Source organism: Corvus brachyrhynchos, unplaced genomic scaffold, assembly GCF_000691975.1.
Source record: "Corvus brachyrhynchos isolate BGI_N302 unplaced genomic scaffold, ASM69197v1 scaffold14, whole genome shotgun sequence".
Lineage (NCBI taxonomy): Eukaryota > Metazoa > Chordata > Aves > Passeriformes > Corvidae > Corvus > Corvus brachyrhynchos.
In genome coordinates this window covers 13711648-13737139 of record NW_008239110.1, presented here as the reverse complement: position 1 = coordinate 13737139, position 25492 = coordinate 13711648, and the positions used below count along the sequence as shown (strand labels likewise).

The following is a 25492-nucleotide window of genomic DNA, read 5'->3' as shown; positions in this document are numbered from 1 at the left end:
ACTACATATTAATACAATGCACTTCATAATAAAATAAAAGAATTCTAGAACAGATTGGGGTATGAATTTGAAAACTCAACAGATATGACAGAATAAGATTAGGGAACATATTCCACCAAAATTGTCCTTCTCAATTCTATATGATTTTGTCAGATACATAAAGGGCCATTTCAGTATCACTCTAGGATATTGTGTTAACATTCTACAAAAAAGGAACAAAACTAGTATTCATTAGCATAAGGACTGGAAGATTTGTTTGGGTAAAATAGGAACAGAAAAATATATGTATGTATAGGTAATATTAAGGATCTTATAATTTCTTCTTTTATTTCTTTGAGAATATAAATGTTGTGATTCTCAGAGTCTAAATACGTGATGTGATCGCAAAGGTTGAAAAGTCTTCAACAGCCTGTACCTTAGCTCCAGCCATAGTTTCTGAGTGTCTATTTGTCATTTTCCATGTCAAAAGTGAAATTAAATCTGCTTACTTTAGAGCGACTCTGTCACAGAAAATATCAGTTTTACAGGTTGTATCAATTGTGACAGAAGATAAGCGAAAAGCAAAGATCTGTGCAAACCAGGTGTCACCTGATTCCTTGAAATTTTAGATGTCTGTGTGGGCAAGGGTCCCTTAAATCACTGAAATTAATTTAGGAAAGTTGGTTTCAACAACCAGACCAAAACCACATGTAATATATCTTTGAATATTTTAACTGTAGCATACAAGTAGATGTTGTAAACTAAGTGGAGATACTGTGGCCTTCTAATAGTTTGAACTGTGCTGTTAGGAATACTTTTACCATTGTTATTGTATATAATGGAAAATAAAAAATACCTTCCTAGGTTGTTTAGGTTATAAAATGTCTTTTATGAAGAAGGTTAATTTGAGACTTTTCAAATATGGTTAGGTTTCAGTTACCACTGTTTTGGTTTGTGTCCAAAATTAGCATTTTTAATACCTCAGGAAGAAGCAGGTTAAGTCACTATTGTTACTGTCCATTACACAGTTAATGTGTGTCAGCTGCTCACTTAGCTAAGTAGCACTCACCTTCCTACCAGCTTTTTAGTACCAAACCTATGTTTTCTGGAATCAAGTCTGCTTTGTCATTTTAACTCTTGTTTCTTAGGCAATTTTTTCATTAAGTGAAAAATTCCACAAACAAAGGTATTTAAAAATCAGCTACGATCTTATTTACAACTTTTAAGGTGCCCGAACATGGAAATCATTTGTGTTTCTGTTAGATGAAATGAAGTGTATATATTTCTATTGCTACTGATACATGTCCTTGACAGCAGAATTCCAGCCAAACCTCAAGTGGCGTAGATGCATTAGCTCCATTAAAGTCAATGGAAGTTCACTTAATCACATCACCTGAGAATCTGGCCTACGGCCCGTAACAAGACAATCCTTTGGAGGGTAATAATGTTTTATGCTTTCATCAATCACTCTCCTAGGCCTGTAGCTATTTGTGGCAAACTAAAAATTGTCATATTATAATCAAAAAGGCTGGTTGTGACTATTTCTTCCAGAAAGTACAAGAACCTTTTTTTAGTAATACAACATTTATATTTATTTTAAACATACTGACTACAAAACAATTTCAAAACAGCATTCATGTTCTTGGTTCTAAACTCCAAGTTGTTACACTGTTTTCTTCTGTTTTGTCTGTTTGTATAGGACACATGTCTACAACCACGACAATAATAGACGGTAAGAACGGATCTGTTCCTTCGTCATCCATGAAAGTGGGCAAGAAATCAGTGACAGAAGACCTTGTGACTACGTTCAGCTCACCAGCAGCATGGCTTCTTGTTGTTGCTCTGATTGTTACCTGGTCAGCAGTAGCTATTGTAATGTTTGACTTGGTGGATTACAAAGCCTTAGCAGGTAAAATTCAGCATATTCTGTTTGACACCTTGTATACTCAAATTTAAAAAATTATTAAGCTGTGTCTATTATGTAATTATGCCTGTGTCTCACCTCCTTGGGGACAGTATAGGGTCTCTGCTGAGTTTACTAGGAGAAAAGATACTGTGAGAAATGTCAGAACATATTAGTTTACACTTCATATATCTTTATCATTTAAGTCTCTCCATTTTGCAGCCCATCCTCATCCTGCAGAATGAGTGTGTTGACAGTAATGTAAAATGTATATGAGCATGTAAGGTCAGATTTCTGTTTTGCAGTTTCTATATAAATTTTTTTTCTAGAAAAATAAAATTAGTATTAATTCATATTTTCAGAAATATAAAGTCATTAATAGTTGCCTTGAATATTCTGATATCTGTTTACACATTTCAATGACCAAAAAATGCAGAAGAACATGCTAACCCTAAAACTGATCTTCAAAAACCATTAAGTGCAGAGGACCAGATTCTTAATATTAGCTAAGACACACCCTTGTCTTCAATAAGGCAATAACTCTAGCCTAGTTTAAGACTTGGCTAGATAAATGAACAAAATCAAGCTTTGGGGAACATAGTGATTACTGAGGGCACAGATGAAGTGGGTGGTACAAAGACGGTGATTCAGAAAAAAAAGGAGCAGGGAATAGGAAGGACTAGAATATTTATACCTTTTATCTGGCAATGATATACAATGAAAAATAAATTAACTGCTGTGTAAAGGGTATGTAGTGTTCAGCAAGCCTTCAGTAGTAAAACTTGTGAGGCAAACAGCCATTAACTATTGTAAAACATGTATGTGAAGCAGAAAACAAATTACTGTTTGTGGCTCCTTGTTTTTCTTAAATGAGAACTCCATCTCTAAAGTTATTGCATCTGTCACAATAATTAACAAAGAATTGAAATTCAGACTCCTTTTAATTCAAAAGAAATTGAGCTGATGTTTTGGAGTAGATTTCCTGGACTTTATTAGTTTACTGATAAATTTGTAGATTTTTTTTTTTGTCCTGCTATATATCAATATTGACTTCAAGATTTACTTGGAAAGCTTTTGAAACATATATAGATCTTGAAAGAAACCAAGCAATCCTGGATCAATAGATGTCACAGAGCTTGAAATGTGGAGCAAATGTACCACAAAACTTTCTTAAATATTTTTCTCATCTGTCTTTGTTTTCAGAAGGACATCACTGGAGTCCCAGGAAACCATAAAGTTATTTTTGAGAGATCCTTTCAAAATATGGATCAGGTTTAATTTGGACACGAAACATTTGATGCTACAACAAAAATACAAACTAAGAAAGAGAAACTATCATATTCAACTTTAGTTTCCCATACTAAATATTAATCAATCAATCAATCAATCAACCAGTTAATCAAGTTCTTAACATGTTTTCAATGAACAGTCAAGAACCAGGGCATAATTCAGACTAAACTCTTAAACTAAGAAATTTCTGATCTAGCTGTCAGGTCACACATGCTCAATAAACAAGTCAGGGTAATGTTAAGCAATAAGAATCTGTATTTGCACTGGACTCTGAAGGAAACTTTCTAAGCAGATGGAATTCTGTTCATATTGTATTGGTTAAATGAGCTGAAATCTCACAAATGTTGATGGAAACTGGCATTTTCAGACCAGGATATAGAAATAAAACAATGTAAAATTTAATCTGCAGGGTGAGTTTTATTTTGTGGAGGTCTCTGAGAGATGGTACTTTAGTATTTTGAGTCCATGAGTTTGTTTTTTTTCCTTCCCAGCAATATTCCTGTTCCTAAGTGATTAACTGAGCTGGCATTCAAATGAGGTCTCAATGGTCAAACATTAAGAGAAGGAACTGCTGTACTTCTTTAAACCAGGGTATATTAGACTTTTTTCTGTATTTACATAAATATAACAATATTTACACAGGTGTTATCATAACCCTTGGGTTTCAACTCCTGATTCCCTACTGATTTTTTCAAGTTAAACCCATTGATCTATAAAAATTCCATGGAAATAGCTGAAGATTTCACATAAAATCACCTAGCTGGCATTACTGATACAAGAACGATTTTCACTTTTGGACAGTTTGGCTCTTTTTCTCCAGTGAAAGTAATGCCTTCTTTTCATAGAGAAAGTAGAATTTTGAGCATATTTCTAAGTGATTCCTTAAATCTAAAACCTAGTAATTTTTTGTCTTGGGTTTGACATTGTTCTTTGAAAAACCAGACCTGCATAAAAAGAGTGAATAGTTATTTTCTGGGCTGTAAATTTAGTTTTGCAAGCATGATTAAAATTAATTTCCTAGTTTTCAAATGCAAATGAAAGTTGCCAGTAAAATTATATTCAGCTGCATACTTCTTAAATCCATAAAATACAGAAAATTCGGTGTATCTTTCCTCAAATAACACTTGCCTTTCATAAGCCAGTGCATTCAATTTCTTTCCCATTTCTCTACCTGAAGTTCCATGAAGTTCAAGTTCAGAAAGTGTGCATAGCATGTGAATGAGGTGGGCTGAGAGAGCTGAACTCAGCCTAGAGGAGACGGGAGGGTGACCGAGGAGCAGCCTGCAGATTTTTGAAGGGCAGTTACAAAGCTGACAGAGGATTCTGATCTATGGGCACCCACCAGGGACTTTCACTATGTTTCTGTGCCAGAAATGACCGCCTGCATAGCAGAGCTGTGGCAGTGACTGCACTGCACAGCAGTGACTGCAGCAGAAAGCAGGAGCAGGCTGACCTAGTAAAACAGCCTGGGAACTGTGTGGCTGAGGAATAGACATGGATTTGTTCCCCCTGATTACACTACAGAGCTGTTAACCTCTGGAAAATACAGGAAGTGCAATCCCCTAGGTTATGAGCTGCCTAGAGTACACAGAGATTCATGCAGCTCAGTAAAAACACTACACATGAGCTGAGTATTTTAAACTTGAACCTGAGAACTGTTTTCCTTCAATAACTAATGGTTTTATTCTTATCATCTGAAAGGCAAATAATTCCAAAAGACATAAAGTATCAGTACACATATTTTAGCTGCTATGTATTCTTTTAACTTATCAGTATGAACTTCACACCACCTTCTGTGATTAGAGTGCCAACCCATGGATTTTGCTTCTTGATTACTATGGTTTCACATTCTTTTAGAAGTAAACTTCAAGTTAGTGAAATGTTGACAATTTATATAAGATGACATTTGCCCAATAACTATATGAAAAAGAAGTGTTTAGTTTCATCCTAAAGCAGATGCGGTAAATTACTTTTTTGCTGGCCCTCTTTATTCAGCATTATAGCTTACAGAACTGAGGGAGGCTGAGGGAGCAAAACTCTTAGGGTTTAGGTAAGTGAAGTTAGATTACATGAACTCAAGCTCCACTCATAGAACAATTTAAGATACAATTTTGTGTAATTTTACACATCCAGGACATGATGGCTGTAAATTCTGAAGTACTCTGTATTACTCAGGAGGTGCTGGTTATGATATAAAATATATCATAGCAGGAGGACCCCATGTCACAGGTTGCATGTGTAAAGCTTTGCCTCTTGGGTGTCAATTTGTTCAGAAGTTAGAACAGGGATCGAATCTGCAAATCAGCTTTTGCTTTAGCAGTGGATTTCGAGGAAAGCACGAGACAAGAATTAGATCAGTGCTAAAACTTTCACCCCTGTTCTATCTACCCAGAAGGAGGAAATTAAATTTTGCAGTGTTGTGCTTTAGTGTATTATGCTCATTCCTTTGAGGAACGAAATGAAAGCTTGCATTCCTATCATAACATATTGTACAACTATGAACATGACTGAAATATTTCTAACGTGGTATGAAGGCGACATGCATTACAAAAGCTTGAGAGAAGAAACTATAAATCTCATGCAGTACGTAGTGTGGATGAATATGGAATAAGTAGCATGCCACATTGAAGGATCTCACGTATTTTCAATATTTTCAGAAATGAAGAAAAAATTAATTTCAGTTTTATGTCTGCTTTGCAACAGTTCATTACTACCATCCTTTGTGTTAGAAAACACACCTTTTTAATTGGCTTCATAATTCATGAATGTATTTCATGCATTTCTTGTACACATAACTGGATTATATATTTTAATTGGTAAATGCAACTCAATAATTTAAGATTATTTTAGTCCTAAAGATTGATTGCCCAGGAATCCATATTTGCTAATGGGCTAATAGAGCGTTCAAAATTCCCTGCCATCTCTGTGACCAATTACAGCTAATTAACACCACCCTAATTTCAGATCCAGAGTGTTCAATATTCAGAGTAAATTGACAGTGATTTAGCCAGTCACTTAAAGGCCAGACTAAATCAAACCTAATGAAACCTCACCAAATCTATGAAACCCAAAATTATCTACAAAATAATATAAGTGAAAATATAGAAAACACAGAGAGACATGCTTAGCAGAATGAGCTTGCTATTTTGTTTTCATAAGTGAAAAAAATAGAGAAAAACAGTGGGCTCTTTGAGTGGGATCTTTGTGGAGGTAATGCCTTTAGGAATGGGGAGTTAAGAGGACATGAAGGCACGGAGCTCTCATCCAGTCAGATGCTTTCTTTAATTATTATTTTAATCTTTTTATGTTAATCCAAAACATCTGGCCAAATATTGTGGGGTCTCCCATACTAACTTCTGAATAACACAGTTTGAAGTCACCATTTCCCTGGCTGAACTTGTGGTCATTTCTGTTACTGTCATGCAGTCATGGATAGATTTTTCCTGGCCTTGGGTAGTATATAATAATTATAAGAAATACACATTTTTCCCCTGCAATGTCATCTCACTGTAGTCACCCTGTTAGGCTAATGCTCACTAGAAAGTTTTAAGAACTGCAAAAAGAAGAGTGTACTTATTTTTACTCCTTTGTTTTATGACAATATGTCCGCCAGTGTTAAAACTGATAATACATTTGCATTTAGTCAGGAAAAAGAATTAACTTCTGGATTAGTTTAAACCATCAGCAAACTTAATGGAACAAATAATTTTTTCTCTTTTTCAAACATGCAAAGCCCTAAAAAAACCTCCTACCCTGGAATTTATCAAAACAGTGTTATAGTCTTCTGAAATACATTTTTTACTGTATTTTAAATGGCAATTCAAAGCATGATTAAACAGCTTATCTATTTCAAAGTTCTTAATGAAATTCTTAATTGAATTATATGAAACTTTAAGTAATGTACCTAAAACCTACAAAACATTTTTTCTCTCTTCCATGATAAAATCCATTAAAGGGATTTGAACCCAATTCCAGTTTAAAGAAGGGCTGCTCAGATGACATCTGGTTTCCCATGTTTCAATCTGCAGCAGATCTCATATCTGATTTATAAACTCCTAGAAAATGAGTTTATACTGAAAAGAATGACAATCTATGAACTATCGCAGTATTGCAAGTGCTGCTTTCATCCCCAAAGGTCCAGCATATAAAAGATGATAAATTTTGATACATCAAACTTTGGGAGGTCATGAAGTTGAGAATATGAAATTTCAGAAACTGTCTCAATGAACAGGGAAGGATCTAAGAAGAGAATTCATACTTAAATGTGTTTCATGAGACACAAAACACAAAGCGAATTTCCAGTGCATAATGATACCTGTGAAATTTCTAATTTTAAACAAAAAAATCAAACCAATAATTCATTTCAGTAACAATTGCAGTGATGCAATTCTTTGGTTATTTGCTGTTGAAGAAATTGAAGTAACTCAACTAGAATCACCTATATATCCTTTTCAGCAATAGAATTTTTTTGTGACTTGTGAAAATACTGTGCTTTATTTGACCACGTTTTTACATTGCTGTGATTCATACTGTGTTATCTCACACCTATAGCATATTGTTTCTCTTTTTAATGAACTCCAATTTCTGCTTCATAACAGCAGCCCCACAGAGATTAAACTCCTCACTTCACTCCTTAAGTGCTTCCTTTAGCCAAGAGACAGATGGGAATGTTCATTATTGCTAATGGTGTTTCTTCCTTTTTTTTACTGGCCTTTCTGGGGTTCATTCCGTTGCCATCAGGTATAGCCACCTATTCACAACATTGTGATGATCCCTGTTTACCACCTGGTAAAGACCTTCTGCCTGCAGTGTTCTGAATACATGTGTGGATGATAACAAAGCATGGGCATGAGCAGAGGCCAGGACATGGCTGCACTGCTTCTCAGCTAACCCCAACTCTGCCTAGCTGGGGCTTGCTACAGCCTACTTCTCATTTTCACATCATGCTTGAGATAGATCTGACAGCTAAGAGATGCCCCCAGCCAGGAGATTCCCAGGAATTGATGTCAAGCTGAGGTACTAATTTACGCCTTAAACGCCCTTTAAAAATGCTGTTGTACATTTATTTATCAGCTTTTCAAGCTGAAGATCTGTGTTCTTAGTCAGAAAACTGAACCCATAGAATGAGAAAAAAATAAAGTTTCAAATTGTTTTAGATAAAATGCCTATGTGTTTCAGAAAACACCACCTAATGAGGGTCTGAACTATCAAATCAAAATGTTCCAGCTGATATCAAATCAAGTAATATAAACTACTAAAGCCCATCCTAAACATACACTCCTGTCGACATGTAGGGCTATATCAAATGGACCTGAAATTATTTGATTACTTTGTGAGAGTTTGTGAATTTCTTTCTAAATTTTGGCAAGTGGATTCTAGTTATAACTGCTTCTTTATCCATTTTCAGGTGGGGTTTTCTCTATGAACTTGACCTCAATATAATTATCTAAGGCTGATATTAGAAAGAGACAGATGAAGGCTGAAGTCTTCATATTTACAATATACGTACTTATAAAATGGAAATTATTGAGAAAGCTGACTCTACACTTTTTTGGACCGTTTTTATATGTAATATAATTAAAAATTAAATTTATATTTTTATACTAATAATTCAGTGATACCAACTAGAGTTTTACCTGTTTATGGCTTAGAGCTATAAGCTTGATAAAAACGTTAGTCTATGAAACAGAAAGGTAAGACCTAAGGACAGCTATGTTGATAAACTGGAATGTTAATAATAGGACACTTTAAGTGTATATTGAGTTTAATACCTTAGATGCTACTCTTCAAAGAATCATGGAGAAGAAAGAAAGAAACTTACAAATATATAAACTTTCAAATTAAAATATAGGTCTCTATATTCATAATATAATATTTTACTAGATTAGGATATGTTTTATTACCACAAGCTAGTGTTAGGCTTTTGTATTTTATCAAACACAACAGAAATTCTCCATCTTCGTCAGCTGTACCTTGTCAGTATCAATGAAGTAGTTTATATCTCATAGATCAATCTTTGCACCAGATAATTACCATCATTTGTAACTTAATTGCATTCAATTCACTGGAGTCAAAATATGTAATTGATGAAAATCCAACAATTATTAACTAATTTGCTGTGATCCATTAAAAAAAAAGCCACCTTAACATAGGTAGGATTCTGAATATACATTTAACCATTTGACAAGCAAAAAAGATTGATTGGAAACTACATTTCTGGCAGAGTTATTAAGACTCAAATAATGACTGAAGTTATTTGCACAGATAAATCCATCAGTCACTTTCTGTTGTGCACTTCACAGGAATAAATGACACAGACTATTAAGCATAACCAAATTTGCTTGAGAGGCTACAGCAAATCATACGATGTGATTACTCAATTCTTTTTTGCAGAAACTACTGTTAAAGTACCCATTATGAGTCCTGATGAAAAAAAAGGGCTTTTTTGTTCAAAAAATACTTTGTTGCTTTACGAAAATTACCTTCGATCCCAAGAACATAGCTAATGCCAATTGCAGAATTTGAGAAGACTGTCACTGGCTGGTTTCAAGGAGCTGTGTTAATTGTGAGTTATTAATTACCATTAAGGTGATAAATTTGATTTTAAAATCATTTGGAATTAAAATTGTGAGCCAGGGAGAATTCAGAAATTAAGAAATTAGTTGTTCAAAATTTTTGTTCTCGCATTTTTAATCAAATAACTCTTTCTGTAACAATAATGTTAGAGAGGTGCAAAGAATTGTAGCACTTGATGTCCTGCTTCAAATTACATAGGGAGTTTTTAGAAGTATTTAATACGTACAACACATCTGAAACTGTTTCTTAAATAATTATTTAAAAGATATTTGCATATGTTTAGTACAGAAAATCCAAACAAGCTTCCAGATATCTCTAACAGCTAACAAACATTCTCCAATCAAATTCAATTGAGTTCGCCTCAAGTTTTCTTTGAAAGGTGGTATACAAATTCCTTCAATTTGACTGGAATTCTTCCTCTGTCAGCTTTAACTCTTCCAAATTTCAGCATTTTCCAGAAGGTTCTGGAGTTCTGATGTTTCCACTGAAAACAAAACAACAAAACTGTTACTATTCTCATAGCAGTGAACATGCCAGCACAAGTAAAGATGAACTTTTACTGGTCTGAAAAACATCTCTTATGCTGTACCAAGTAATAAAAGACTATGACAAACAAAATGTTCTAGCAAAGCATTTTTGTGGAATCAGTGCTGTTCTGGAATGTAAGTAATTTATCAAGGTGAATAGTTGTATTGACCTGGAATTAATTATGGATGTAGAGTTACAAATTTAAGTGCGTAGCCAAAGTGTACAATAACAAGAAGGATTTAAATCTGAAATAGCATCACAAGCAGGATCCATGTCACATATCTCAATAATATGAAAATAAGGTGACATGTCCACACTAACTTTTCAGACTTCATTTCTAGTCAACAGAAAGGAGTGGGCACCTTTGGAAATTAATTCATGTAACCCTAAAAGAGATTTCAGAGGAAAGCGAGACACTTGCCTTCTGAAGGTCACAATATGTCTTTCTGGACTGGCTTTTGAGGGAGTTTATAAACCATCAGGGATTCAGTACCTTTTCAGGTACATTTCCCTAAATAGGATAAGCTGAACTTAAGCTGTGATTAAATGTAGTTGCATAGTGTCAACAAAATTCTTCAATATTAGTTGTATGTTCATGTCTGAATTTAACCTCCTCAGTAACTATTTAGTTCCTTTCCCCTCCTTCAACAGACATTTAATAATTGCTTACTATTTTATCTAATTGGTTCAACCCCTATTTAAAAGTTTGCCAAAAGTTAGAAGTTCACTAGTCTGTGTCTGAGAAATACTTGGTATTGATAAAGGCTCTTTGCAGTTTAAATTCAAGATCCTGCTGCCACTATTTCCAGAGCAATTGATTTTATGTGATATATCACATATTAATTATAGCTTAGATCAATTATATCAATCTATAATAATATTAATTATAGCTGTATATTAGTTACAAATTCTATATTACACACCATATGTTAGCAAAAGAAATGTATTGTGAGCTTACTTTTAAAATAATTGGTGTTCTAAGGTTGCCTAAGAATTGAGAAGATGAATATATTGACTACAAGATGATTGTAAAAAATCTTATCACACTGTTCCATTGCTGGACATCTCTAAATAAAAAAATATCAAGCTCAAACTTTTTTATGAAAATCTACATTCTTTCAGCTTCACTCTTGAAGCAAGAGTGTGCAAATCTTCTGGAAATTGTTGTCTTTCTTTGCATGTGTGTGAGGTAAATTGAAAGTTTCTCTGTACTTGTTACTACAAGAATTGTGTCATTTCCTTTGTTTCTAGTGTATTTCGTTCTACTAGGGACCTCATAGAACCTGGTGTTATCAAAGTTGTTGGGAGAACTGAAAATATGGATTTAATCAGTCATAATTGTCACTTCAGCATTACATGGTGTGGTGTTCTTAAGAATTCTAGGACACATCATTACTATTAGCACTAGTTTTAAAAAATGTTGGAAATGCAACAGAAATTAAACAAAAGATCTGTGCTCAAGACATAATTTTCCAGGTCTGTGCCACTTGCATTAAACCTTAAGTGAGCTCACAGTACCTGTTTGAATACAAAACTTCATTTTGCAAATACCAGTCAAGTGTCCTCTACACAGCACCAAACTGATTTTTCTAAACTTTCTGTGTTAAACAGGATTTGCAACTTGGGCCTGTTAGCATAGGCATGACTGGAGAATTTTGCCTCTGGACACTTGTAATTTCTAATCGCTTTTCATAGTGGGGTATAAAGATATTATGAATTAAAAACCAGGATATGATGTTGAAGACTGATTCATCAGCAAAGATGGCTTGCCTTGGGGTGGTTGGAATAATTTCCTCTGCTCTTGATCTTGCACTTCTCTGAGCATTTCCTTTGCCTGCCCAGAGGGGACAGCTCTGCTGCCTGTGAAGCAGAAGCAGTTCTTGAACTGCTAGTTGATAGACCAGTGTATTAAAATAAATTGATACCAGTTCTTGTTTAGCTTACAGCTGTAGCCCCTGCAGCTGTAAAAGCCTGTGGCTGTAAAAGCAACTGAGCCCTCCCTAAGCAACCGGTGGGTAAAATGAGGGTGGATAGCCACAGTGAAAGTCGAGGCAGCTGTCCAAAGTTAAACCATCCCTGCTTGTGAATCAAAACCTTGATTATGCTAAGACACCTCTGGCCATTTTCATTCTATTAGTCTACTTCGACTCCTTAGCACCTCTAGATTAGAATAAAGGGCAAATGGCATCAGGGGTCAGGTCACAGACTTACTTTTTAAGAGCCTAAATATAGGTATTCATTCTCCTGGTTAATATTTGAGAAGAGTATTTGTGGCAAATCACTTGAAAAAAATTAAATCTCTACATCTCAATGCATGAAGACAGTGCAACAAATAACTGTCATGCTAAAAAAAGTAAATATTTGCTGGTTTACTACTCAATCTTTCTGAATAAAACAGTGTGCACAGTAATACACTAAATTAATTTCTTTGCAATTAGGTCATTGCATCATGTCACACCTTTAGTTTATTTGATGTGTCTGATTGTTCAGTAGCATATACCCATATAATACAATACTCATAAAATATTAACTACAATATTTCTTTGGTCTGCATTATCAACAAGCAGGTGTAAACTAAGAGAAAGTTGGCCTGGTCTTTTGTATTTCAGAATAATTAATTAGAAATAAAACAAACCATACATTTATACTTCAAATAAAGTTATCTCTAAATTTCATTATAACACTTTTAGAAAATAATATTCATACTGCTGTCACTGAAAAAAGTTCCTTTAAGCCTGCACCTTGCCTGTCTTTGTAGCCTGCAAGTCCATGTGAGACTGTTTCTGATTAATGCTAAGATTTGGCTTGTGAGTCAGAACACTGCAGTCAGAAGTAGTTCTGAAGAGACTTGTCTTAACTTCTTACTAAAATATTTACCTAGAGAAAAATGTGAAACACAGGTATGGTTCCCACCTTGACACTGTTAAATTCAGTGTACGTATTTCTATTGAAACTCCTAGGAGCAAGACTAGGCCAAAAGTCCAAATCACACTTGTGGTCTACTTTCATAGGTTGCTCATATTTGTAGAAAAGTTTCACACAGACCAGGCAATGAGTCAATCTGCCATTTCAAGTACAGTGGGCAGTAACATAGACTGAATGAAGGTTGTCCCTCTTTCCTAAGCACTATCTGGTACAGCGTACAAGAAAATAGAAAATGGCTGTGCAGAATCATCAGAAGAAAAAGTCTGTCAGAGGCTGGAAAGTCACTCTGAAGTGGTGTGCCAGGTACAGAGAAATCTGGTGAAATCCCAACTGGAAAATCCTTTAAAGGAATAGTAGTATTACCCACTGATGGCTGCACTGCCTGGGTGTGGATGCAGTGGGGAGCGAAAGCCTTACTTCCATCAGAGTTTCCAGGAAGGTGGAGGACTTCACAGCTTCCTTGTTTTCCAGTTTGCTTGCCTACAGGGGCAGTAAGACCAGAACAAGTTAAGTATGCAGATGTTGTTTGTCAAAGAAACTCTAGAAAGTCATAAGAGAAGAACCAGAATCTTGGGAGTGTGTGTCTGAAAGTAGCTGTCCGTGTGCCACTATCTGGATTTGCATCCCTGTTTATTCTGAACCCAGGTTAATTTTGGCCTGAGTGTGCACAGCTTTCTTTTTCCCATCCTATGTATGTGCTCCATAGCCATGACATGACCTGCCTGTGTAGTTAATCCAGAGCTCAGCAATTTCCTCAGCCAGGACTTGTGTAAAGGAGGGAGCTCAGGGGGGAGATATGACATGAATGAGACACTGATGGCACTGAAACCTAGAGAGGCATCAGGAGTTAGGGGACCTGAATCAGATTTAAAAGCTGGGCTGAAAGGAAGAGATTATCTAAAATGATGAATATTAGAATGTAATCTATACTTATATTTTACCCAACCATCCTCAGAAGGAGATGCAGAACTTGGAACACAACATCAGACCAAATTATACACTGGATCCTTGATCACTCTATGAACAGCAAATGCAGTAAGATACAGTTTATACCAGTCTTGCACAGGAAGGAGAGCTGTCCTCAAATCATTGAATAATAAAAATTAACACTCACAATCCTTGTTTCTGCTAAAAGAGGTAGTATAATTTGTCCTGTATAAAATGAAGATTAACTTCTATTACTGCAGGAGTTGTTTGTTTTGGGTTTTTTTTCAAACTGTTTTTGTTTTAAACTCTGCACTCAGGAAGATCTGTTCACAAGCTCAGCACAGAACCACTGAGAATCATTCATGAGACACTGGAAGAGTCCTCTGATTGGATTTATGGCTTTTTTTCTTTACTGTCTGACATCGTATGGAGTGATGATGATGACAGTGATGAAGGTATTTGTAACATAAAGACTTCTGTAACTGCTCTAACTGCTGTTTTACACGCATTAGGTTGGCTTATTCAGCTTTTAACCTCACAGACAAGAATGTCAAACAAAATGAAAAGTGAACATTGTTGCTAATAAAGCATCCACTGGCTATTCCAATCAGTAAATTGGCCTCCTTGTTAGCTTTCATCTCATGTTTAAGGTACTATTACAGAAAAGCTGTCAGAATCAAATATGACCATTAGGACATCTTGAAGAAAAGAGCACTAATTTATATATGATTTCAAAGCCACAATCAAAGTATGCATCAGAATATTGCTTCAGAGAATGGAAATAACTATTTTCTTTTAATCAGCAAGAATCTAAAGAACCCTGAAAAATATAAAAGATACATCAAGAAACTCAAAACTTTTTTTATTTGACATATTGATGACAGGGCAGTATATTGAAACAAACAAACAAAAAATAGCATTTCTGCTGAACTAACGGGATTTTGGATGGCATATTGCAAACAATTCAGTTTACTAGAAATTATGGTTCTGCCATTATGATATCATTCTTCACCTGACATCATCTGATAAATGAAAGTAAATTACTAATATTTTTATTTTGGAAATAACTCTCCTTCTGTTAAACAAAAAACCAAAACAAAGCAAAAAATAAAACCTAGTTCCCCAGTATGAGCAGAGACTGCTCACAGTCAGTAGTGCATCATCGTGTCACATCATATTGGTCATTCTGACAAGCGATGAGTGTAGGAGTGACATCTTCATTTCACGGTAGTTTATTTTATATTCTATTTGGCTACACCAGAATATAATTAAAAAGAGACATGTACTGAAACTGACTTCTAGTCATTTGTTCAGAAACTTGAGATATTATCAAATGTTTATCTTTTAATATATGCATGAGCTTTTTATATTAGCACCATACATGAATGCTAATAGATAGGCTGCTACATGTGAGTCCGTGAATTGGGCATCCTATTCTGAGATATGATTTACAACTAGAAGAATGCCAGTCTCTCATAAGGTTGACAAACAGAAAAGATGAAACACAGAGAGATTGGTAAAATTTATCAGTGTGCATTTTTAGCATTTCATAGCTCCCAAAGCACGTGCAAACTTTCAAACACTTGAGTGTGTAAGTGTTAATGGCAGTAGGAAAATCATAAAATACCTGACAGACAAAAATTTGAGATCTGATGTTCACCAGGTTTGGAAAACTCAGTCCTAACAGCCTTTGGCCCAAGTGGAATTTCATTAATAAATTAATTGATAATTAATTATTTATTAATTAATAAATAATAATAATATTCACAGGAGTGTGAATAGGCAGTAAGGCATCTTACTGCACTATATCATAAAAACTAAGTGCATGTGAGCACCCTGCCCATTCTGTGCTGTAGTCAGTGCAGCTGAGGCTTCACACTAGCCAGTCATTCAGGCTCACTCCTTCAAATTCTGTGTCCTACATGGAGGTGGAATAACATATTGTAGCAATCAAGCGCTTGTAGTTACACTGAAATGGATTATTTTTTGCCTTGGGTTTCACTAGAATCATTGCTAGATTTACAATCTTGCTAAACTGCATATCTGTTTTATCATTTGGAATTAAAACAAAACCAGTGAGCCTTTTCTTAAAACATGGAAACATGCATAAAGTAAAGCAAATTGTAAATTGTAGACACAAGTTATTATTCAGAAGCACAAATAGAGATTTGGATGTTTCCTTAGTTACTACTGCATCTTGAATTTATCTACCCAAAACTCTATGGCAAGAGAGATTCTTGATGAAAAATCCAAAATCTCAGAACAGATGCTTGGCATTTAGCATATAAAGAAGAAAAATTATTTTTTGAAATTAAAAGAAGACAGCATGAAAAAAATGTGGGTTTGTTTTTGTTTTTTTTTTTAATGATATCTTTTCTCTGATATCTGTTTTTTTCTCTTGGTTTAGGTGAAATGGAACCTTCCCTGAAAAAAGGTTGGTCAGTTTCTTAACTATAGAGGGAAAATATTTTTTAGTCATTTTAAGAATTAGCTGGTGTACCTGTGATATAAATTCTGTCAATAGTTACATGGCAGTCTACTAACCTTATCAGTTGTGCTCTAACAAACTTATTAAATGCAAAACTCAAGTAATAATACTTACTGAGCTGTTTGCTGCTCTGTGAGAATTCTTTACTCTTCCACCATTACTGAGAAAATCTGAAATTTTTTCATTAAAACATAGAATTAACAGAAATATTATTTATATCCTTGTCATGCTTGTAGGACTCCTGTTAATGCCAAGGAGTTAGTTATATGTATGTCTGGATAGAATTAAAGTTCAGGAATAATAACATGGAAAGTATATTTAGTGAGAAATAATGATGAGGTACTGTCAAGCATTTTACTGTGAGCCAACACAGGACCCTAAAATAAGGACTGCTTCGTAATCTTCTGAAAAAATTACTTAGTTATCATTGAATTTTTAAAGCAGACAAGGGAAGGAAATAGGATTTATATTATAACCTTTATAGATATTGAAATTGTTATACTGAAACATAATACTTAAGTTCAACTTCTATTGAATCAAAGTGAAAATGTATTAGAAGGTTGGAGGTACTGGTGATAGAATGTAAAGCTTTTCAAAAATAGGGTGGTTTTTTCCTCCATATTGAGCAAAACTCGAGAATAGTAGGATGTGTAACCAGCCTTCTGTGAACTGAATTTGGTATCCATCAAATTCTCAAGAGGTAAATGCCCATATTGAAGAATCTATCACCCCAGTTGCTTCTGAGATTACAAACCAGTTTTCTCTGAAGTTAACTGGAACTGGATCAGGCTTCTAAGTAATGAAACATTTTGTCAGTCTCAATCTGGCATCCAAGGAATTAATAGGCTTGAAGATCAGGACCAATCATCTTTCTATGGATGATTCCTCATGTTAGGAAAATTTACAGACAGTATACGAAAAAATTCCATCTCTTTACTTTGTCTGTAAGAACTGTAAAACCTTCAGAATCACCCTGTCACTTTTCCAATAGAGACAGATGCATTTTTAATTTTACAGAGGGTGCAGAGAATCTGAAGCTGTATCACATTGCTGGCAAGGATGAATGTGGGTGGAATGTGTCTTCTCACCATGGGCCAGTGTAGGGGCCAGGCTGAAAGTGTTGCTACTTCATGGCTAGGAAGGCACAATCCATAAAAACACTATGCACAGCAGCATGCTCAGAATTGCAATCCCTGCTTCTCTGGAAATCAGTGACACAGGCCTTACCCATTGCATTGGGACACAAAGTTGTAGAAATAGAATTCACAGAAGTCATATAGCTGAAGCAGCTGAAAGCTGCTTAAATTATAAGCAGTTGGAAGTGATGATATTGTTTGGATCTAAAAGTCCTCCATCCAAGGAGCCGATGTATCTAACTGCTGGCTTGGAATGTTTTCGTCACTATTCAAAGCTCACAGCCTGGCTCTGGAGATGAATCTTGAGAGGGTCTTCTATCTTTGGTATGAAGGAAATGGACAAAGAGCTGGTGATTTCTCCAGATCTGGTATCTTACAAGGTAACACAGCCACACAGAGGTGAAAATTTTGAGTGGGCTTTTTCACTTTTTGGGATTCAGGATTCAGGTCAAGATTCTCCCTCTGTCCTTTAGAGGACAAACATTCTCTTCCTTGTCTCCCTGCAAAACACTGTCCCTTGACTGGGACTGCTGAAGATAGTACCCCTTTCTGAGTACTGCCATCAGCTTTCACATAGCAACATCCTCAAATAACTTACCATCTCCAGGTGACTGGAGGTCTCCATTTCATCCTGGCAGCCAGGATCTGGCCTTTTCTATACTTGATTCTGTCACTTTTTTACTGGGCTACAGAAATACACCATACGTGGCCTGAAGCCACCAGTCCCTTGGAAATGCCAGTGCAGAGTACTGCATGTGTCAGTGACAGGCATCTCTCAGCCCCTCAGAGCTTTTCCTGTCTCTCTACAGACTTCTTGTAAAACTGTATAAACATCAAAGAGCTTAATTGCCAGGGTCTAAGGCTAAATAGAAGTTTTCTGAGAGCTCTGTGGTGCAGTCTAGTGAACAGCTTTTCTGCTTAGGCACAGTGAAATTCCCTCCTGGTGCTAAAGCTCAGGAGCACAGAAGGCAAAGCCCTGGGAGGTGAGCCAAGGGCTCAGGTGAGCTCCCGCAGGAAACACTCTCACAAACATCACAATCTGTTCCCCTGAGCATGAGGTGCAGATCTCTCTGAGTAGCTTTTCTTAACTTTTTTGTGCTGTCATTTACACTGTCCATAAATAAAACTTCCAGAAGAAAACTTTCTAAACCAAACAAGACACTACATTGGTGATTTTTACCATATTGCTGCTGTTAGGACTGGACCCAGAAGAGGACCATCTATACAACTAGATATGGAGATTTTGGGGTATCAAAATTTTAGTTTGATCCATGAAATTAGAACTAAATTTTTTGGTTATGGAGTGTTCTCTGCTTACCTGTAGAGGATCATTTCTTCTTCAAAATCCCTTCCACTCTGAGCAGCAATTTTATCTATAGCTATATGAAGGATCTTTCTTTAGGAGACACTGGCATTTGAACATTTTAAACAAGAAAAAAACCACCCAGTGAGATTGTACAGTATACTACTGCTGTCTCCAGAAGATGAACAGATTGATATTTTTCACATTTATATGGAAAACCTCTCTCAAATTTCACTCTTGAAATGTGCACAATGGTTGCTGTGTCTGATATTTAAGTATTTGTATTGGATCTAACCCACAGTTATTGTGGCATTCATGAAGACAATGAGAATTTTTGAAAAATCTCCATGTCTATTTTTAGTGTATGGACAAGGCTTCACTCTTTTGCTTTACTGGCTAGCAGCTTTCATGAATGCTAAAATGTTTGCACAAAACTTGCTTTATGATGGAATATAGTAACTGAAAAAACCAGGATTGCTGGTACCACAATACAATTGCATGTTGGAAAAAATTGAAGGGGAGTGACAAGGACATTGTCTAGCCATGAAAAAAGAAAAGTCTAATCATAATTATAATCCCAAAGAAAGCAAAAGTCTCTTTCCTAGAGATGTAAATTAAAAGCAAAAGTAATAGAAGTACAGGTAATGACAATGGGCTTCCACAGGCAATGGGATTAATATCAGTTTCAGAATTCTTTAGAATATATGAAAATATCTCTCAAGCACCTTTTTCTATTGCAATTATTTTTGACAGTCCAAGTCTTATAATGAATATTTATCTTCAATAATTGGAAAAGAATGAGCATTTAATATTGTCTGGAAAAGCAGTATTCTTCAGTGGACATAGTAAAAGGTTGTTCTGGAAGGGACTTTGCAGTCTTTAACAATGCATATTCTCAACATAAAAAAACTATAAGGCATTTTCACAAAAGACATAGAGAAGTTTAATTCTTTCTTTCAGACTTAATTTGCTTTTGGTTTCATTTCTTTCTACAATTATGAAGGATAATCTTGTTCATTTTTTCAGGGTTAGTTTCACCTTTAGGCACACATTCAATTATTTGACAACTGTATGCTTGTATGTTTTTACTAAAAATGGTTGCTATAAAAAAGATAGTGGGGGGGTTTTGTTTGTTTGTTGTTTTTTTTGTGGACACTACTGGACTCAGTTGTAAGTTTGGAAAAGAGCTGAGAAATCAGAAAATTAGAAATAAAGATCTGTAAATAATAAGGAAGTGCAGACACTTCAGCATTGACAACCATGCCTAAAAAGGTAACTATTAAACTGAAAGTAATTTTAATTTCAATAAATACTATTCACTTAAAAAGCAGAGTAAGAAATAAAGCACCATCATGACAGTTATCCATCTCTCTATTACCAAGAGGTTTTATTATTGGCATAAAATTATTCTTACCAACAATCAAAAGAAACATTTCCTTTTGGTAGAGATGGGTCTCAAATTTTCTGTAAGTTAGCCTGTCTTTGAGACAGAAAAATGGGGCTTTGAGTTTTTTCTTAGGAAAATGCAATTTAAAAAAGCATGGATTACGACAAAAAGCCAACACAGAATATGAATTTCTGTTAAAGTTCACAAGAAATTTTGTGAAAAACAAATGAACTTTTTGGCAAAGCACTTTATCCATCTGTCTTCAGTTCAAATGAGCGTATCATTGCCAGAGTATTAGGCTGGTTATTAATATGCTGAAGACACATCATGGTCCTAAAAGACATGTCAGCTTCTGAGGGTGTGATCAGTTACACTGACTCACCCTCGGCAGCTCTGGCCAAGGTGCAGCTGCCCCACACCTGACTCCACACACCCACTCCTATTAACTCCTTCTCCAACCCAAGGTTAGGCTTGCCAAAATTTTTTCAGCAGAATCTATTGGCTTGTTCAGACCTGAGTATTGATCTGTGCTCACAAACAAGGTGCTCTGAAAAGGAAAGGTTCTCAGACCAGACAATTTCCTACATCACTTTTTGATGTGGTGATCAAAGGAACATATACTACATCTTTGCCTGGGAAAGGGGACAAGAAGGAACAACCTGCTTAGAGAGGGCAGGGGGTTTGCTAATTTGGATTTGAAAGTAGTTTTGATATGATAGCCTGTACAAGTCTAAAAAGAACTGTTTTCAGTATCCAGGCAAAGTAGGGAAAAGCATACTGACAAATATTTGTTAGTCCTACTATTTATAACGTGTGTCAGATTGTTTTTATCTATTTAAGCACCTAAGAATGTATGATCAGACAAAAAGTCCAGCTCACCCAGTGGATGGGAAAGAAGTCCTTATTGCTGCCCTAGAGTGACCAGTGTGAATACCTCCGGAAGTATATCAGAACTGTTAAAAATACAGCAATAATTTCCCAAAAGAATTCTCCATACTCCAAGCATTTGTCCCTGTGAAGAGATACAGTGTTTGCATGGCTGTAATCCATCTACGATTTCTTGTGAACCCAAGGCTACAGACAGTTTGGAAATGAACTAGAGAAAGTAAATTCAGAATACCATAAATGAAACCTGAAAACTGCGTTACCAGTCTAGTTGTCATATATATGTCCTAAAAATAATTATGCAGTTTCATTCATCCCTAAAGTATATACCTATTTGTACTGATACTGTCTTCTGAATTCAGTTGCTTTTATGTTGCTGTACGGTGATGCTCCCTTCTCTGTATCCGAGTTGCTATTAAAGATCTCACTAAAAGGCTTTCGCTGTCTCCCCAGGCTGCACTTTACCATAAAGCATTTTGCATATCTTTGTGTAAAGTACACCCTGTGTTAAAAGATAGAAATCATTGATTGGTTCAATTCTGAGATGTTAAACTGCTTTTCCAGATATGGGGGTTTTTTTCATTTTTCATTTTTGTGGCATCCATTTCTGTTATTAATGTTCTTTTAACAATTTCATCTGGTTTTACTTACATTGATCAATACCGTAATAGCATATCCACCATAAAATAGCATTTTATAACAGAAAGAAAATATTTTCCATATTACCCAGATGAAAAAAGATAATATACCACCAGGGAACAGAGATGTTCAATTATAGTTCTTTTGCCTTTTTCAGAATAGTGATTTGGTTTCAACTTGAGCTGAAACTTTTCAATCCAAACTTACCAACTATATTTTAAAAGAGAGAGAGAGAGAACTTTGGGCAACAAGGCTAGTAGGGACCCTGGACAGAAGTGGAGGAGAGGTTTGCAGCTGTTTAAGTTATCCTCTTACATCAGGGAAAACCTTAAGTGAAGCTATCCATATAATCTTTGTGGAAATCTTAATTTGTGCCCCGGTGATGGAAGGAATGGGAAGGAATGACTATTTACAGACTAATACAGTAAGGTAGAATCTGCAGAGTTAGTGTTTTTGAAATGGTGAGGTAACTGAGTCTGTGATTCCTTTTTACTGTATTTTTAACTCCTTTCACAAACAAACAAAGAAACAAAAACTCCAAGCAAACAACAATTAAATAGATTTGTATGGGAAAATATTTCTTTGATGTTAGTCAAGATTAGAGATTTTAGATATAATTGTATATATAATTTTGCTCTAAGATGTCTACAAGCCTTTCCTACACTTTTTCCTATAGGAAATTACACTTAATTAAAGGCAGAATGATAAAATTGGCTATGAAAAATATCATTTAATACTGAGCCGGTAACATATTTGCAGATTGGTATCCATAAGGAGAAGCATGTCAAGACAATTTCATGTTCCACTGAAGGAAAATAAAATCTGGTTTTCATCATGTGGCTCTATCTATGATATTTTTGACTAAAGAGGTTGTCTGTCTTTTGGGTTTTGATTTTGGTCAAAGTGCAAGTAGCATTCATTTTAGATTTTAGAACCAAGGTACAGGACTATTGGCTGGAAATGAAAAACACAGATGTAACATATTTTTATACATTAAGAATAAAACTTTATGTAAAAAATGTTTAGCATTGAAAACTTTTAATACCTTTCACTTTTAATTCTTTCAAAAGACCAGTCATTAAAATTCCACCATAAAAAAGTCTGCGTATGGTCTTCCTGAAGGATGCCAGTGCTGCTCACAGGACAATTAGTCAGATAATTGCAAGTACCTCCCTTTCCCTAAAAAGCTTTCTGATAAGATATTGCTTTTCTGTTTCAAATGGAAACATTAGCAGGGGAAAACAAGACTCAAAATAATCATAATAGAACAAATAAAGGGAAAGGAAAGGAAAGGAAAGGAAAGGAAAGGAAAGGAAAGGAAAGGAAAGGAAAGGAAAGGAAAGGAAAGGAAAGGAAAGGAAAGAAAGGGAAAGGAAAGGAAAGGAAAGGAAAGGAAAGGAAAGGAAAGGAAAGGAAAGGAAAGGAAAGGAAAGGAAAGGAAAGGAAAGGAAAGGAAAGGAAATCCTCAGTTTAACAAAGCAAATGGAACTTGACATGGTACATAACCTTTCCTTTCCTTTCCTCTCCTTTGAAATATGAAAGAAAAAAAAAGAATAGAAAGAAGAAACTTTTATTCTCACTCTATCTTGTAATTTCCAAAGAGGTGGATAAACAATTCTGAAATAATATTTAACAGGCACTGTGGCCTGTTTCCTCATGTAGTGGATGAGCACAAAAACTGTTCAGCATTTTCATTGATAAGAGCAATTTGTGCCCTGTTGCATTTTCAGGAAAGATCTCACGACACAAGACTTCAGGAAAAGTTATGTACCCCAGCCTGAAGTTGCTACGAATCCCCAGAACAGAGTGAGATCTAAGAAAACACTGGGGATAAGACTGTGCTACTGGCGAGCTGGTAGGGAAGTCACCTGAATAAGTCATACGTGTCACTCAGACTTTCCAACACTGAATTCACTTTCCAACACTGAATTTTCCAACACTGGTATTTAAGGCCTTCTGTTACACTCTCTTTGGTTCCCAGATATGGGCACAATACACCAATTTAATTGCCCAATTAAATATTTCTGGCTTTCTATTTTTTTGTTCCTGTTCTTTTTTTCCCTGTTACAAGGTGGTTTTGGTTTTGCTGTGGGTTTTTTTGCCTGTAGAGTATACAGCTACGTGATGTATTAGTAGTTAGATAGAAGTTGCTCTAATGCACAGCTTCCCTTCTTCTCCTCCTAGCCCCGCAAGGATAACTGTTACCCTCACCAGCTGGTACTATCTAGATTAAAAATAGACATCAGCTGCACAATTGAAAATTTCTCCTGAGGATACCAACAGCAAGAGAGTTGACTACAATTCTTCACACAGACAGCATCTAAAAGCACATTAGAAATGACATCTCTCTCATCTTCTAAGGCTCTTTACACCACTCATTCTTGCCTTGCCATCAATATCTATTTCTACCAACTCTTCAGGATAATCAGCTTCCTTCTACCAAGTAGTCTTGATAAACTAGCAAGGATATAGCCCCATTAAATTGCTGACAATAGCTGTAAGGGTTTTAACTGCTCAAAAGCAAATTATTAACCACTGGCTCTGAATTAGACTAATTTTCCTTTTCATGCTTAAATATTTGTAAGAGAAAGAATGTTAAAGCGCTGATGGTGTATATTGCTGTGTTACCTGTAACAGATTATAAAAAAGATGACTAACTGGTAAAATTTGTTAGGAAAAAAATCGATTCCCATTTCATACAAAAGTCCATCTGCTTAATTATACCTTTAAAACACTAGATATATTAAAACTACATTCTATCTTCACTGCAGTATTTAAGTGGAAACAGGATGGCTTTAAGCATGGAGGGTAATGTCGAACGTCAGGTCCAGAGATAAATGCCCAGTTCTCTTGCTCATTTTCTGGGTTACCTTAGGTAAAGCATATTTGTGTTCCAAATAAGAACCCCTTTTTTTTTCTACTTTGTATCTTATATCATTGACATTTTTAATATAGTTTTTGGGATTTTATTTAAACGTATATTTCATCTGTAAGATGGAAACTCAGTGGAGGGTAAGGTGTAGCAGGTGTTTTAACAGTGCCAGAATGCTACTCACCATTTTATCCTCTAATGAAGCAAGATGCAAGGCTGTGCTTTCCCAGTAAGAGAAGAAATGCATCCCTCAAAGTTTGAACTCCTGTGTTACGGAGATGGGGTATTTATATCGTGTTATAAAACCATGTGGTACCTAAAGTAATTCATGTAGGCTGAGGCTGATCAAAGCTATTATAGCACAATAAAATTAAAATAGCTGAGAATAATGCTATCCATTTTACTATATTATAAAAAACGACATAGCAAAAAATCAAAATCAGAAACACAAAGGCAGACAAAGAAGGGAACCAGGAGAATCTCCTCATGCCCTAGCATGAAGGGCTGTACCCTTCATTCACACTGATGTAAACCTGCACAGTGCTGACCCACTAGTTCACACAGATTCAAGGGACTGTAATTATTTTCTCCCATCTTGATCTTCCTGGAGCTGGAGTGCTGTGCTGCTGTTAGACACTGTCAAGTGCTGTTAAT

General features: G+C 35.5%; 1 protein-coding gene across 1 annotated transcript in view; it reads left to right on the top strand.

Annotated features, from left to right (window-relative positions):
• TRDN (triadin) overlaps positions 1–25492 on the top strand; it is a 143992-nt gene that overhangs the window by 28777 nt on the left and 89723 nt on the right. The window contains exons 2-5 of the mRNA XM_017739416.1: positions 1679–1888; positions 7913–7960; positions 14446–14583; positions 16536–16562. Of these exons, the coding sequence (XP_017594905.1) occupies positions 1679–1888; positions 7913–7960; positions 14446–14583; positions 16536–16562 (423 nt within the window). The remainder of the gene's footprint in view (positions 1–1678; positions 1889–7912; positions 7961–14445; positions 14584–16535; positions 16563–25492) is intronic.